General features: G+C 42.1%; 1 protein-coding gene across 1 annotated transcript in view; it reads right to left on the reverse strand.

The window, feature by feature from the left end:
* The window catches only part of LOC130183471 (exostosin-1c), an 84,708-nt gene that overhangs the window by 59,155 nt on the left and 9,085 nt on the right, over window positions 1–16,468 (reverse strand). Inside the window, exon 2 of the mRNA XM_056398919.1 lies at window positions 13,472–14,909. Within this exon, the coding sequence (XP_056254894.1) occupies window positions 13,472–14,418 (947 nt within the window). The 5' untranslated portion in view covers window positions 14,419–14,909. The remainder of the gene's footprint in view (window positions 1–13,471; window positions 14,910–16,468) is intronic.

Here is a 16,468-nt window from a genome sequence, read left to right on the forward strand (position 1 = left end):
CTGCTCACATTTTCTCACATAACCAACTGCCAGCCAGCTTTTCACTGTCTTTCCTTATTACTTTATTTTACACATACACACACACACACACACACACACACACACTGTAGCCTTAACAATAATAAAAAGCCGACTGCCAGTCATTCTTGTAAAACTTATACACAACCGTTTCATATGTTTTATTTAAAGGATTGGTATTTTAAAGCTGATAAACTCTACTGTGTTTTGTTCTTCTCAACGTGCTAGTGTTGTAGTTCTGCTCTCCTTTACTACAGCCTATAGACACATTTAGAGAGTGTGAATGTGGAGTCAAAACCTCCAAGTTAAACGTTCTTTCAGATCTCAATAATTTAAGATGATCATTTAAGTAGTTTTGACCCAGGACCTCAAGTATTTGGATTAAGTAGCTTTTGAAAAATAAGCTATGCCAAACCTAGAGGACTACAGCTGCTATTTCAATGTACCAGATACATATTCAATCATCACTGCATATCTGATGCTATGAAAACATAAATATCTGATTGGACTCAGTAATGCCCGATACACTATATTAAAGGACTAGGATTGGGATCAGTGTGAAAAGAAACAAACAAAAAAAACGGATTGGGACATCCCTAATAGAAATATGGATAAAAAGTCTTTGCCACACACATGAAAAAACACACATTTATTAAACAAGCAGTGCTGATGTGTGAGTGAAATAATTAAGCAATATACATGGAAGGCTGCTGAGACGCCCCCTCATCCAAATCCCAGTTTAACCCCAATATCCCACTGTGTTATTAAAAAACGGGGTACATAGATCATTTTAATGCTGATAGTGCAGCATATATTAGTGAGTCCTTTGAACCCTCCAGCATTTGGGATTATCACTATGTATCAGTCATTCATCTCAAGACCAACCAATTGGAGCGCTCTACTCTACATCAAAGAAAGAAAAAAAGAAGCTGCCATTAAAAAGCCTTTTCATCTTATTGCAAACTTACACTACACAATATTTTCTGACCTAATTTTACACCAGACATCTCACGCAATTTAGGAGTTTTGTGAGGAAGTGCTTGAAAAAAAATCCTTAGAATGAGTTTGGGACAGGCTAATTGCATCAAAATCTGGTGTGAATTGTGTGTCTGTAAGTAATGATTTGGCTGCTGGCTTCTTTCTCACATTGATGGTTTGAGGTTGAGTGTTTTTTTACAAACATATTTTAAATGTTAATTTTCCATAAACAAATGTGACATCCTCTTTCCTCTTAAATTCATTATCTATTCTCCCTTGATATCACTGAGTTCCTCAGACATCAAGAAACCAAGAAAAACACAGAGGTATTGCTAATCACTTGTTTTCCTCGCCTCCACGATGACTAAACCGTAGACTCTCACAGCATGTGGTGGTGAGGTCAAAGGTCAAATAGATGCTATCAAAAAAACAAGTGAAATCCAGGGCACTCAGTGGAGGTTCAACTCTTTAACTGCATAAGCAATGAGAAATGTCTTCCTCCATGTCTCTCTCTCTTTTTTTCTGCCCACTGCATTGTCATTGTCAAAGCTCTTACGCTCCAGTTGGCCTGGACAAAAGCGAGCAAGGTTGCCAGAGGCTTTTCCTGCTATGATCTCTGTGGTGTTAGCCGGGGTTGATAAAGGGCCCGATTAGGGAGCTGAATGGGTACCCATTAAGAGGACATCCACACTAGTGAGGGAGCCCCAGGGCCAAACGGTCTTCCTTAAGAAAACTGATAGGTACCTGACAGACTGGAGTCGCCCACTTGATAGACTACTATACTTGAGTTTTGAAGGGGAAACAAAGCATGAGATGCAGTTATTGAGAAATAATGATCTGATAGTGAAAAAGCTGCATACTTTACTCGTTGTCAATATGAAACTCCAGAAAATGATCTCTAGCTCGGTTATTTCCTTGCAGTCTGCAAATAGTACAATGCAACCTTATCCAAACCTCAGACACCAAAAAAAGCAGACGGAATTACTGAACAATTGTTCATAGCTCAAGGTCTGTAAAATGATGAAAAACAAAGTTCTTTTGAACATTGCTGGGGCTGAAATTTCAGTCAAGACAGAAGCAGTACAGTGAAACAGAATCCTATCCCACAATATCCACATGAAAATGTGCCCAAATCAGCCTGGGTCATAAATTGTGATTTTGGAATTTGTTTTCTCACAGTATCACAAACCAGATTTGAACCATCGCAACTTCTCCACAAGATACAGAGTCAACCAGAGCCAAGTCCTCTCTAGAGAAGAAAGGGGTCCTATGAATTCATGTTAAAACAGTATCTCTAAATTTGATTCCCAAGCTTTGCAAAAACACAGATACCAGTCCCAAAGAGGCAAATATTTCAGTCTTCAAGCTATCATAAGTCCCTTGTCCAGCATGTTTCCTCTTTGGTTAGCCGTCCAGTGTGAACCATTTCTGGTGTACAATAGAGATATTCCAAAATACTGTCATAATAGTGTCACAACTTTGAGCCAACTCCCACATTATCAGTGAGACACAGAGCCCCTACTGTAACTGCGCAGCACCACTTATCCAGTCTACATGGATTAAATTTAGAACTCCTTGAAATCCCCAAAAAATAAATTGAGGCTAGGATTTCTCAGTACTTATGGTTTTTACCTGAGTGACTTTTAAGCTACCATGGCTTCCAAATTCCCTGAGATGATCAGGCAAAAACAGATGTATTCTTTAAGTGATCACTGTTTTCACATATGTCTGTAATAATGAACACAGAGAGGTCAACCAACAGACAGAGGATATTACAGGTAAGGTGATTTCCTTCGACACAGCTGGACTGTGTTAGCCGCACAATATGACTAGAATTTATGATTTTCAAGATAGAAAGGCAGATCTGTTGCCTCTATTTCTGCTCTATTTCAAAATTAAATAAAAACTAGCACATTTTTACAAAACTATTACCAGGATGTAAGCATCAGTTGTAGAAATTGTTGAGCATAGTTTTAGCACTGAGGTATAACCCCCTTACAATAACACAGCCTTTATACAGTGTTTACAAATTGTAAATAACACCTAATAATGGTTAATAAAACACAGATTGGTAAATCATTCAGAAATGCCTAAAAAATTTTATTTTTCCGAGATCCTCCGCAACCCTTTTCCAGATGGTACGTGGTTCAATGATCCAATCAGAAATCAAAAAGGGGCATTTCACAACCTTGAAACACAAAAGTTGTGTTTATGACCTGAAATAACTGACTTTTTTTGGTCAGTTGGCCTGAGAAACAACCTTTTAAATTGATATGGTAAACTTGTTAGTTGCTTATTTACACATCACGCAGTTACGGAGCAACATCATAATCCATTAGGAGTTGTGTTTCTGGCCACATGATAAATGTAAGTACAATGTTCACTCGCATTTTAGCTCAGTTTTTGGTCTCTGCCAACTCCACAGGAAATATCTGACTCCTTAGCTGCTACATGCTCTGCTATGTTCACCAGCTAGTCGCTATAACTGCAGTATGCAGTCAGAATCAACACTATAACAGTGGTATAAGTGAACCAGAAGAGTAAAGCTATGGGCCAGACAATTAAAAATGAGCTGAAAGGAACTATAAATCTCTGTAGAACCCAGGGGTGTGGCTTGTGTGTGTGTGTGTGTGTGTGTGTTTTTATCACTACAAGCAACCCCTTTCATATTGTCACATTGTTTATTGTTACAATCCAGGGTGTGCTAAACTGAATCAAAAGTGTAGGTGATCAGCTGTATGGCTTGCCCATAGAGGGCAGCATGCTTTTGAGCACAGGTGGTGGTCAAGACTCCTGAATTGTCAATTCTATTGAAGTGGATTAAATGAAACCTCGTCTGACACTGAGGCTCATATACTATAAGAACTGTCCTCCTTTAACCTTTCACATGCTGTCACACATGAAGGGTGGGGGGATATGGTGTCAGAACCGGAATGCATAGATTAGCAAGTGTGAGCAAAGAGGGGACCTCTTCGTCAGTGTTTGTGGGCATGCAAATGTGCACTCATGTGCATGTAACTAACACAATGGCGTGCAAGACGATTGTGTGTAACACCATCGACACAGCTGGGCTGTCAAAAAAAGTTTGGCCTTCATGGAGAAGCAGAGTCGGTTGATAAATCATGCATACCAGAGCTCAGAAAAATGGTAGGAGACTTGCAGTCAACTGTAGGAGGACCCTGTGCAATACAGCATGAAAAAAAAAAAAAAAAAAAAAGGAGAGGCGGAAGACAAGATGCTGGGAGAAAAGTTACAGGGTTGTGCAGAGGATGCATTCAAAGAAGGTGTGAGTGAGAGACAGAGAAAGAACAATTTGAAAGCTGCAAAAAATATTCACTTGTGCGCGCACCCATTGCCACATTGTGTCTATCACAGCAATTAGATTTACAGTCGTTTTTAATGCAGGGATTAAAATCAAGACTTCTGAAATGTAAGTAAAGCCTGGGTGTGGGAGATACGCCTACCAGACAGTTTGTCACGCTACTTTTTCCTCATCTTGTTTGTGTATGAAAACCAGTGCTGAAATTTGCAGAAACTTGCACACCATAAAGCCTTTCAGAGCTTGATTGCCTCATGTTGTGGCTGTGGCTCCAGTGTCACTGGTTTTGCCGGTGTTACTTGTAAACAACAAGCTTTTTGTCAAATTAAATCCCTCCAGACTAGATGGATGGATTATAACCTTTGAGAGAAACAATGATGGCATGATGACTGGACCACAAACAGGAGAAATGACAAGCAAGGTTGTGACTGGCTTGTGTTTGAGAATACAAAATTTCATTTTCTCAAGACTAAGGAATGAAAGCTGTGGTTTTTCTGCTTTTCAGATAAACAGTGTGGGGAGCTGCAGTAGAGGAATCAGAGTGCACGAGCGTCTGCCAACACTAAGAACTCTTCCAAGTTAATGTTAGAGCCAAAGTCATCATTCTCATAAGTTGTAGTCAAGTTAAATTGATTTTGTGACCTTGCAAACATGACTTTTGGACCTGATATCATGTGTCTCCCTCTCTCATAGTTACAGCTAAAACATAATAATCATCTAGACGCTGGAATTTCAGATCAGGTCAGACCCAAAACCTTACAAATATTTTATGGCCAAAGGTTTATCTGTCCAACAAAATTCATGGACGTCTGGTCATCTGGTGGTTTGGATGTGATAACATAACAGAAATGTGCTCTAAGAGAAATGTATTCTCAGATATGGAGAAACATTATCAATCACTGTAAGTCCTGCTTCTGGCACCTGGATATTCACCCAACTTTTACCTCTGTTTGTGGTCTCTACCATCTCTCCAAGAATTACTGTATTGGCCTGAATAAAAGTGGTATGTTTTTGTGGATATTAGCTTTGAAAAAGCTGGTGTCATCGATAGGCTAGTGAGTGTTTTCAAGTCTGTTTATAGTGTGTCTTTCAGTTATTCAGCCGTTAACCACGTTTAACCCTGCACAAGTTTCGGAAGGTTCGTAAGGTGAAATAAATTCCTGACGACTGAAAACGAGTTTATGGACAAATCTGTCAACGAGCCAATATTTACATCTGTCACAGAAAATGAGCTCAAAAAGCTGCGAAATAAAGAGAGACAATTATTTTGACCAAGTAACGGTCTTCAAGGGACCAATTGTTTTTTGAGGAACCGAGACCCGACCTGGGATACAAGCCTGCTCGGTCTAGTCAGGTCAGCTCGTATCAGGTCTCGTTTCACTGAGGTCTGTGTGTCAGTATGTCCAATGCCCAAGCAGACCTGAATGGACCTAGCGTACGCGGTATCAGCAAAGATCAAGTGGTACGTCTATTCAGGTTGGATCTGGCTGTTTTAGGGTCCTCTTCGGATCAGGTTTCTCTGTTCTTTTGAAAAGTAATTTATGCATGTCAGTATCAGAGACCTTTACTTCCAAGTGTCTGATGGGAGAGAGTGTGAGTATATGTGGCTGATTGACAAGATACACAAATGTTGCTTTCACATATGAATGTCTTTTGTGCTTCACTTATACAAGAGAAAGGGCTTCCTGATGACAACAAGTGTAAAAGTGTTCTCCATCCTTAAAAAACAAACAAAGGAAAAGAGATGGTCATCTTATAATTGGGGTCGTCTTATATTCGGGCCAATATGGTATGTGGCTCAAGGTGCTAAAATGCTACTATGTTCACCTACTTGTCCCTTATTTTACCTATCTGCCTTTTGGTACTTCACAGGTAGCGTGCAGTGGATTAAAAAGCTGTTTCTGTGGCTGGAAACACATGCTGATGAGAGCAAACCAAAACATTGAACCTGTGGGCTGTAAAACCAAAACAATGAGCTGAAAGATGCTAAAACACTGCATAGTACTGAGGGGAACTGCAGAGTCCAGAGATAATTCTCTGTGGGTTTGGCATTACGAGCGACCTCTTTCACATTACGCATTGTCATATGCTAATATGAAAATATGGATTATGGCAGCTTTAAAGAAAAATAAAGTACATCATCAATAACGTTTAGTAAGACAGGGGGGTCATTTCAAGCCCTGGGTCCAACAGTTTATGCACTATGAAACACTTCATGACTTTATAAATGTATTTGACCAGACTTGATGAAAGAACAGAGACGGAGGAAAACTGATGTGTGTGGGATTAGAAAGACACGAGCTGGAGAGGAGGAAAAGAACGGAGGATGGAGTGAACAAGTGCCAGAGAATCACAAGGCTGCCTCTCATTTCCAAGTATTCTAAACAGAGACAGCAGACGTGGGCCACACAAACCACACACACGCACGCACACACACATGCGTACACACACACATACACACACATACACGCGCGCGCGCGCACACACACACACACACACACACACATACACGCACGCACGCGCGCGCACACACACACACACACACACACACACACACACACACACACACACACACACACACACACACACACACAACCACAGCATCTTCAGAGGTACAATTTCACAGGCCCTAATTACAGTGGACTACAGCGTTTCTTCTTTGGTTTGCCAAAATCTCAAATCGCACACACGCTGTTGCACACACTGTTTACAGATCCAGACACACACACACACACACACACACACACGACTGTGCATGTACACACCCACATATTAATTTAAATTATCCAAGTACTGAAGTTGTAACAACACAGCTATGGGAGGCCTTCTTTTTTTTAATGTCTGCCAGCAGATAAGAGTGACGCTGTTTTCCTTTCCTTTGCTGATTCATTTTTCACGCACCACACTGAAATCCTTTGTGGGAATTATTACACTGCATTTACATGCACATGACAGCATAAAAGTTTGCAAATTTCCTGTTCAAATTACATATGCATGAGAGCATTTCTAAAGCATTTCCTTCCAACTTTCAGCATGGCGAATATACTATTAAATCGCTGCTCTCACCATCCACCAGTTCTGCTTTGTCCGATTAGTATTCTGCATTCATCCCGAACTGTTAGCCAGGTTTTAAAGTCTGATTGCCCACTCTTTCTCTTGCAACCTTGAGCTGCTTTCAAGGAGGGTCGTGAATAATGACCCATCGGTTTCCAACACCAGCCCTTATATACACCGAAGCCATTTTAGCCAAATAGAGAGGTTGAGCATTTTGTCCATCTCCGTTCAACCACCATCAATTCTCCTTCACAAACACACTCACTTGGTTCTTACTCGGTCCAAACTGGAACCTGAGAACTCTGTGTTTTCTGTGGTACCTTTTGTATCTCCTAAACATCCCTCTCTTTCTTCCTGCCCTTCTCTCTTTTTCACACTCTTGCTCATTTACATTCACTGTACAATGCACGTTTCCCTTCCCTTTCTTAGAGAATTCTCTAAAGTGAGGGAAACTAGGCCATTAGGCTGCAGCACGGCTTCTCCCTTGCTTCAAGTATCCCCTTCTCTTCCAATTCCCCCTTTTTCTCTCCATCTCTGTCACCCTCCTTCTTGCCCTGTCTCATTCTTGCTTTTTCCTTAAGTTGCCTGCGGTATCCTTTCGTCTTTTTCCCATTTTTTTTGTAATCTTCCCCACATGACATTCTCCTTTTTCTTCCTTTCTCTCTTGCTTCTCTTATTGCCTTGGGTACCACTGTGTCCTACCTCTGACTTGTCTCTCTCTCAGAACTTTGCTCTGTTTTCTCTCCTGCCATCCATAATCCATGCATACAAACATACAAACGCACACAAACACACACACACACGGTGTTACACACCAACTGAATAGACCCAAAAAGCATTTCCAGGCACCTTCTGTTTTTCCCTATGGCAGATTTTAATAGGATTTTCAGGTACCATTTACCAACCATTCAGCAGTTTAAAAGAGTAGAATTATGTTAATAGAAATGGCAGGGGCAGAGGTATTTAAACTGAATCTGATTTTAAGAACTATTTTGCTAACAACCAAGGAGATATTATTTCTTATAAAGTCAAACAAATCTATTCTGCACTCCAACAAAAAACATACATACCATAAATACTTAAGTAAAGTAGGGAGGTGTTAAACTGCTGTCTTTGGGAGTGACTGGCACAGTGATGCAGTTTAAACCTGTATTAGTGGTAAGTATAAAAGGGTAAATGTGTATCTTCCTACCAACCTGGGTTGAACACAGGTGGCACACTCCTGTTTCTAGTGTGGATGACTGTTCCTGTGAAACCTGTTGATTATTTTTTTCAACTCCATTGTATTAGGGTGGAGTCAGAAATCTCAGGTATCAGAACCCAGAGAAATAAATCTAGAGCGAATGAGAAGTGATGTCACTTGGGTAATTCTTTGGGCTCAAATAAGTGTCAGATTAAGATTATGATCTTGAAAAATGATGTTCAGAGGTTATTTGACAGGCTGTAGTTGTATATCACTCCATGAGAAACTCAAGTGCACACTGATGTACACACACAAACTGTGAGTTACTGTGTTTCACACAGCTCCGATTCTGAAGTCAGATGTACAGATGTGTTGCTACTGGTTTACAAAGGATGATGTATAACCATTGGCATTATATGCATCATTTCTAATGCGCCAAATCCCACTGACTCATATAAACCTACCCTTTAATTTCATTTGGTGCTGGAACATACTGGAATGAACAGTATTGGAACGGAGATGACCAGATATTAGCATGTGTCAATAGTCTATCCCAAATTTCTGAGTTTGAATCAAGACCAACTGAACAAACTAAATCATGATATTTTTCCAGCTTTAGACATTTTAGCATTTCTTTGTTTGAAAAACTCATTAAAGTTAATGGAAAAACAATGAAAGTAATTTAAAGCCCTATTAATTTTCTCTTTAGTCTGAAAAGGTGGGTGGTACATTCAGGTTCTTATATGGGTAAAAAAAAAAATGTCATAATGGTCTATTGATCTCTTCGTCTGAGTTCCCCTCCCCCTCCCGCCAAGTGCTCCTCCTCCTCCTCCTCCACCTCCTCGTGCCCTTTGTCCGTTGGTTGCTGTCTTGTCCAGGTCCCTCAGGGCTAATCTGCTGTTGTACCAGATGCATGCGCTCATTAACCTGGTACCACCTTCTAAGAGCCTCATTGACCGTGAGACAGTCTCACACACACACACACACACACACACACACACACACACACACACAAACACAACACAAGCTTATGCATACATAGCAGTGACAGCCACGCACACAAAGACACGTGTTTGCTCAGTGACGTAGACTGTGATTATTATTATTAGCACAGTCGCTGGATTATTGACAAAAAGATCTAAAAGACTAAAAAAAAAAGACACAAATGGGGGAGAAAATGCCAGAGTAGCAGACAGATGGAGAGGCAAGGTTGTGTCATTACCTGGCGTGAACTTGGTTTTCACACAGAGACCTTGCTCACGGGTTTTCCTTTTTCTTTTTTTTTTTTTTTCATATTGTCCTCTTTTCTTTTTCTTTCATTCATTTCAATTCCACAGTCTCCACGGTTCTCATGTTCTACCCTCAGAAATCCCCTTCTTCTCTCACCAATAAGAGATTCAAAGGATGCTAAAAGAGAGATGTGATCCCCTCTCCTCCTCCCACCACCCCACCCCGAGACCCTCCTTCACACCTCTCTCTCCAAGGCTAAAAGCCCCCCGTTTTGCAGTGAAAGAGTCTTCATACAAAAGGCGAGAGAGGGAGAGCGAGAGAGAGAGAGAGGAAAAAAAATCATGCAGCTTTTTTTGTGTTTTTCTTACAAACGGCAGCTGTCTCTCACATCGCCTCCCCTATTCACACTTTCACACCCTCAGAGCCTTTGCCGTATCCAAACTTACCACAAAAAATACCACATGGGTCCCCCTACCCCCCCCCCTGCTATCCTCTCCCCTCCTTCCCATCCCACACACACACACACACCCCTGCCCACCCAGGTGTCTGAGTAGTGGGCTGTGTGGAATAAATGAGCTCATTCATACAGTGTTGAGCAGCTCCATCCCTTTGCTGCCCAGCCCAATGTAAACAAGCCTAAGGTAGCCAGTTATAGGCCGCAGCATAGGAGCGTGCTTGGATCAGAACCACCACCTCACTGCTGATCCCGGGGTAAACCATATCTGAAAAGTCATATTGTATGCTTTTAAAGTGCTTTGCTTCGAGCGTTCATTTGAGAACACCTGAAAACAACTTGTGGCTTAGATTTAAATCAGGGTTTAGCAGTTGGCTTTTCTTATGCCAGAGAGGCTTCGTCCAGCAGAGGAGAAGCACTTCAGCAATGTAGATGCAGTTAAAAAAAAAAAAAAAAAAAAAAAAAAAACCACTACACTGTGAAATATTGTACAGGACTTAATCGAAAAGGGACCAATCTTTTAAGTTTTGTTGTAAGTAAATTGAACTTCATTTCACTTTTTTTTTATTTTTTTTATTTTTTAAAGTATATTTTTGGGGCTTTTTATGCCTTTATTTGATAGTATAGTGGAGAGAGACAGGAATCGGGGAGGCAGAGAGAGGGGGAATGACATGCAGCGAAGGGCCGTCCGATGCGGGATTCGAACCGGGGCCAACTGCAGCGAGGACTGTAGCCTCTACACATGGGGCGCCTGCTTAGACCACTACGCTACACGACGCCCCCTTCATTTCACTTTTAAACATGAGTTCTTTTTTATGACTCTGAGTTCTGTATGAATGCACTTCTAAGTTGAGCTAAACTAATTAGTCAATTAATCAATTAGTTGACTATTATTTTGACAATCCATTAATAGTTAAATTCTTTCCGCCACTTCTGGTATGAGCAGGCCTTTACAGTGCAGCACACAGTGAGGACGTGAGGGATATAAGTTTCACAAACACAAAGCTTTTTTTTGTGTGTGTGATCGAAAAACATTTCTGAACAGCTTTAGCTTCCCATAAGTCGGCCTCAATCCTGCGCTTGAGTTTTCTCTGCTTCTGTTTGTCAAAGTATAAATCAGTCTATCAAATTAATTCCAGCAAAACTTCTAAACACTTTAATTATCTTTGTTTATTCCCCTATTATGGAACAATGGCACTGTTCATAATTCTGCTTAAGTTATCCTGCGGTCTTATTCTTATTGCCACACGCTGCTATAGAGTCATGGTCGAACAGACAGACTGCTGTGGCTCTGACTCCCCCCCCCCCCATTCTTTCATTATTCTGATTCTTACTTTTAGTAGAATCCATCTTCTCCTGTCTGTGAATGTTCTGCACTGTCAGACTATCCTGCTCTTGGTTCCTGTCTGTGAATGGACAGGCACAGACTTTATAATGAGGAGCTCTGTCAGCACTTCAACTTCTAACTTTCATTGCAAAGTGTAAGTTAAGCAAGTAGGAGTGAAGCACAGGGGCTGTGTTACAGGGGAGTATTGTTCCTCTGTATCACTATGTAATTACTATGGCGTAGAATATTAGAAGATAATGACATTTGCACAAAACTTCATTTAAGCAGACTCTAATCACAGTTTGGCTTGAATTACTGAGTATGTAGTGTGCAGTAATGGCTCAGGCAAAATGCTTCAAGCTGGTGCCATGAAATAGAAAAATGTAATGATATAAATAAAGAACATTTGCAGTGCTTGCCATTACCAATGTGATCTACTTCATCTTTTACAAGGTCCATGATACTGCAATTACCAAATTTAGTATTTTGTAGTTGCAGTAAACACGTATGAACAGTGTTAGCTTTGTTAACATGTTAACTTTGGGGGAAAAAAAGGTCTTTTATGTCAGTCCTTTAAAATAGTTTTAAAACCATCATATGAACCCTGTTGAATACAAAACTTATCCCTTTGCTCTCTCAGTAACCACCAGTGTACAGGACCTTGTGTCTCGGCATTCAGGGTCTCAACCTCTCTTCGAACTGCTAAATCCAACACATTTCAAGCAGTGTTTGGGTTTACACTGAGGCTCCTCTGCGATGAATAATAAATATAGTAATACATTGTGATTACAAAAGGAGGTCAGGTTTTACCTAAAAGATTAATCCCCAGAAGGTAATGATGATAATGACTAATGATTTTAATAAGCAAAAAAATAAAAAATATTATATTGTTTATTTTGAGTAGATGCATTTATTTCCATCTGTTTTTAAAATCACTGCCTGAGCTCTAATAAGCCAGTAGGAGACTATGAAAAGTACTCGAAAGGATGAGACATGTTTACCAAGCGGCTGCTACATTGTGTATTTGGCAGATGAAGTGTTTCCGAAAGCTTTTCATTATTAACTCAACAATGGTGCTCATATTCTTGAAACACTTCTCTCTGAAAAAGGCCCATACAGCACACACGGCTGAAGATTGGATTGTAAAATAATATATGTCTTTGTATGAATTGTTTTCAATCCGTGGCAAAGGTCTTATGCTGAAATTAATTGGTTTTAATAATAAATCATCACGCTCAGCATTGCTGGAATCTCATTTCCCGTGTCTTTCATCCGCGCCACCCACCATCTAATCAGTAAAAATATAATTTCAAGTAAAGTGGAGATGGCAGGGTTATTCCCTATGCAACAACAACAACAACAACAACAACAACAACGGCGGCAACAACAACAACAACGACGGCAACAAAACCATTCCAAAAATATGATTAGATGATTAGAAAGAGCTCAAGGTCAGTCACTGCATTCCTTTACAACTACTGTTTAACTGTACTTCTAATAATACTAACACAATTGCTGTAAATATTGACCTGAATCTAAATTTCCAGAGACTTGAGTCCGTGTCTAACATCTTTGATCTGAAAAGCAACTGCCAAACATAAAACGCGAACAGTGAAAAACCCCGTGCAGCAATAAAAGAGAGACAAAAATAACTGGTGGTACGCAAAAGCTACCACTGACGCCGCTTTGTAGAAAATCTGACATCTAAAAGAGCAATAAAACAGCATGTAAAGTCCAAATAAGAAGGCGAACGGAGCAACACCACTGTGTATTTCCCCATAAAAGAATAACACTTGACTCTGTTTCCCATAAAACCCTGTATAGTGCCACACTGACTCACAGCTCGTTTCTCCTTTTAACGTCACCTCATTACTGCCCTCCCCACTGGCCATGTGACCCCTGTCTTACCTCTCATATTCCAGGTTGTCGTGGTCACAGCGGGAGTCTTTGTGCTTCTCCCAGTCCTTGCCGTGGCGGCAGGTCGTCAACGACACGATGTCCTTCCCGTTGTGGATGTGATGGAGCGCGTTTCTGGTGTCTGAGCCGATGCCGGTCAGGTAACGCTTCCCTTTGAACATCAGCAGGTACTTCCTCCGTGGCGGGATGGTGTTCCTCACCAGCCAGCCCCGCTCTCCGCCCTTCTGCGGGTGATCCTTGGAGAACAGAGGGATGGAGACGTCGAAGCCTGGCCTGAAATGTTCCGTGTTGAGGCTGGCTTTGGCTAAGATGGCCTGGCCGATGTTAAAGCCCAGGTCCTCTGTGTAGTTAGGCCAGGTGCCTGAGTACAGGTTGAAGATCAGGTGGTTCCTCCCGTCATTCCACAACGGGTAACCACGAATGCGTTCGTCCACATTGGGCACGAACTGTCCTGATAGCTGGTCGCGATCTAAGGTGTCTATCCCGAGCACGAACAGACATGCTTCACGGGGGTCTGAGGTGTAGTACCGTGACTCACCTATAGACGTCAGGATCTTCCTGTAGCTCTCTGACACGCGGTCATTTTTCTCTGATGGATATATATACACCCTGAACCCTTCCCTTCCTCTGCGGCGACACCGAGAGAAGTCAAAACAGGTCTCCATGCGGCAGCGGCTGTCCTTATAGATGGCGGACCATGCCTGTCGCCGCTGGCGGGGAGACTCGGCTGTCCCCGGGTCCGTCTGGAGCTCGTCCAGGTGGGCATAGCGGGGCAGGAAGGCCCGGTCGGTCCAGTTGGGCCAGGGGCGCACAACCTCACCCCGCTGGCGTGTCAGCAGCCGGAGCAGACGTAGCTGGACTCCGCCACCCCAGTAAAAGAGGACCAGCCAGCAGCACGCACACAAGCCCAGCAGAACATACTTCTTACGCGCCTGCATGGGGGCCTGTCACAGTCTCTTTTTTCCGCTCGGTCTCTCTCTCTCTCTCTCTCTATCTCGTCCTCTGTGTTGCTTTTCCTCTGCCCCTCAGCTCTGTAGCCTCACAGGGGTGGGGGACTGACTTGTGACTTCTAACAAGGAGCTTCTAACGGAGGACAATGTGTTAACAAGGACATCACTGCCTCTGAGTGTGGCCCGGGCCACTTTGCCATTTAGAATGATGCAATCTGAGTTACTGACTCCCCTCTCTCAGTCTCTTTCTGCCTTCCCCATTTGCTCTCCACTGCACTCTCAGTTGTGTGTATTAGCCTGTCTCTGCTGTGGCTTGTGTTGCTGCTGCTGCCGCCGCTGCTGCTGCTGCTGCTTCTGCTGTGTGCATTTCTCCCGCTGCCCAGCCTGGTTGAGAGTGATGAAGGGTGATTTCTCCGCTCTCTCGGGCCAAGCTCGCTGCCTCATGGTGCCTGGCGCGACTGCTGTCTGCAGGGCCCCTCCTGGACAGAAGTAAACAAACAAGAATACAGATCAGTACACAGACAGAGTTGCCGTTCCGCAACCAGCGCTGAGACACACTCTGGGATTAGCTGTGAAACTGCTATTTCAAGAGATGCCATAACTAACACTTATGATCACCCGGTGGGTATAAGCTTTCATTTGGATAGCTTTTCATTTTGGAAAGACATATGTAATCTGCAACCTCAATCACATTTAATACACAAAAACACACATATAATCAAATGGCAATAAAGCAGCACAGCTGGATAATGTTTCACAGGCAGCAGAAGATTTTAAACTGTCACAATCCCTCTTCAGCCTGAGCTCATAAAGAGAAAAATTGAGAAAAAGTAAAACTCAGCGCTCTGTCAAAAAGTTATCCAACCCTGATTAGCCACAAATCAAAACCATCTCCTCATGAAGTCAACCTTCTCTCTATCTCTGCCCCACTCTGGCTTCCACATTCCTGTGAAAATAGGTGGATACAAAACCGTGCACCGACTTCTGGAGTAGTCTTTTTGCGATAGTATGTTAAACCTTGGAGCGGCAGAAGGGACGAGATATTATCATGCTCTTCAAGCTCCAGTTGAACGGAGCCAGATACAGTTGAAGTGCAGCAGAGGAGAAAATAAAAGAGCGTTTAGCATCTGAAATGGAGATTTGGAAACGCAGAAGGAAAACAAAGCCGTTTTATGGCTCTGAAACGTCCTTTCACCTTGGAGAGAGACGGGGGGTGAAGGCTTTTTCTTTCATTCGCAAAAATTGCAACGGTTTTTCAGCCTCATGTTTTTGCCAAACATCACCCCATGACACCCCTACATATACAGTATACTCGTGTGTGTGTGTGTGTGTCTGTGTGTGTGTGTGTGTGTGTGTGTGGAGAACACCTCACACTGAAGGGCAGTGTTCTAACTGCCAGCTGCCACACAAAGGCAGCTTTCAGGTCTCACCTGGCCGCTCTCTCTCTACCTCTCATTCACATTCCTCATTTATGCCTCTTCTCCAGCCAAGCAGAAGTGATGCCTGCCTCCTCTGCTTTGCAATAAAACAAACAGCACACTGGTGGTGTGGGTAAACAATGCATCCTCAGATTTCTACACCTCAAAAGGGCACAGGAAAAAGATTTATGTATGAACTGAACAGCTTTTCATCGGGATTATGAATGTGTACTATATGTTATGTAGTGAAAACCGCAGCTTTGGGGAAAGTAATGAAAAACAGTGTCGTTTTAACTAGAACACCATATGTTTTCTGTTCATCTACTAAAACTGTTTTTCAAAAGGATTTGTAAACGAAGTGATCCAACAATTTTCTCAATCCATACATCAGAACTAAATCCTTATGATGCAACCTTATGATCCAAAGATGAACTAGACCGGTGGTTCCCAACCTTTTTCCGAATCATGGCCCACTTGTACATCTCTAAAATGTTGGCGGCCCACATCCGACCCCGTAACAATACGGAGGCCAAATAATGCCTTCTCAGAACACTTTTTATTTCAATAACAATCGAACATTCAGGACTGAACTGAAAGCGGGGGAAGCTCAATTTTTCTTT

The sequence above is a fragment of the Seriola aureovittata genome, chromosome 16 (genome assembly GCF_021018895.1).
Source record: "Seriola aureovittata isolate HTS-2021-v1 ecotype China chromosome 16, ASM2101889v1, whole genome shotgun sequence".
Classification (NCBI taxonomy): domain Eukaryota; kingdom Metazoa; phylum Chordata; class Actinopteri; order Carangiformes; family Carangidae; genus Seriola; species Seriola aureovittata.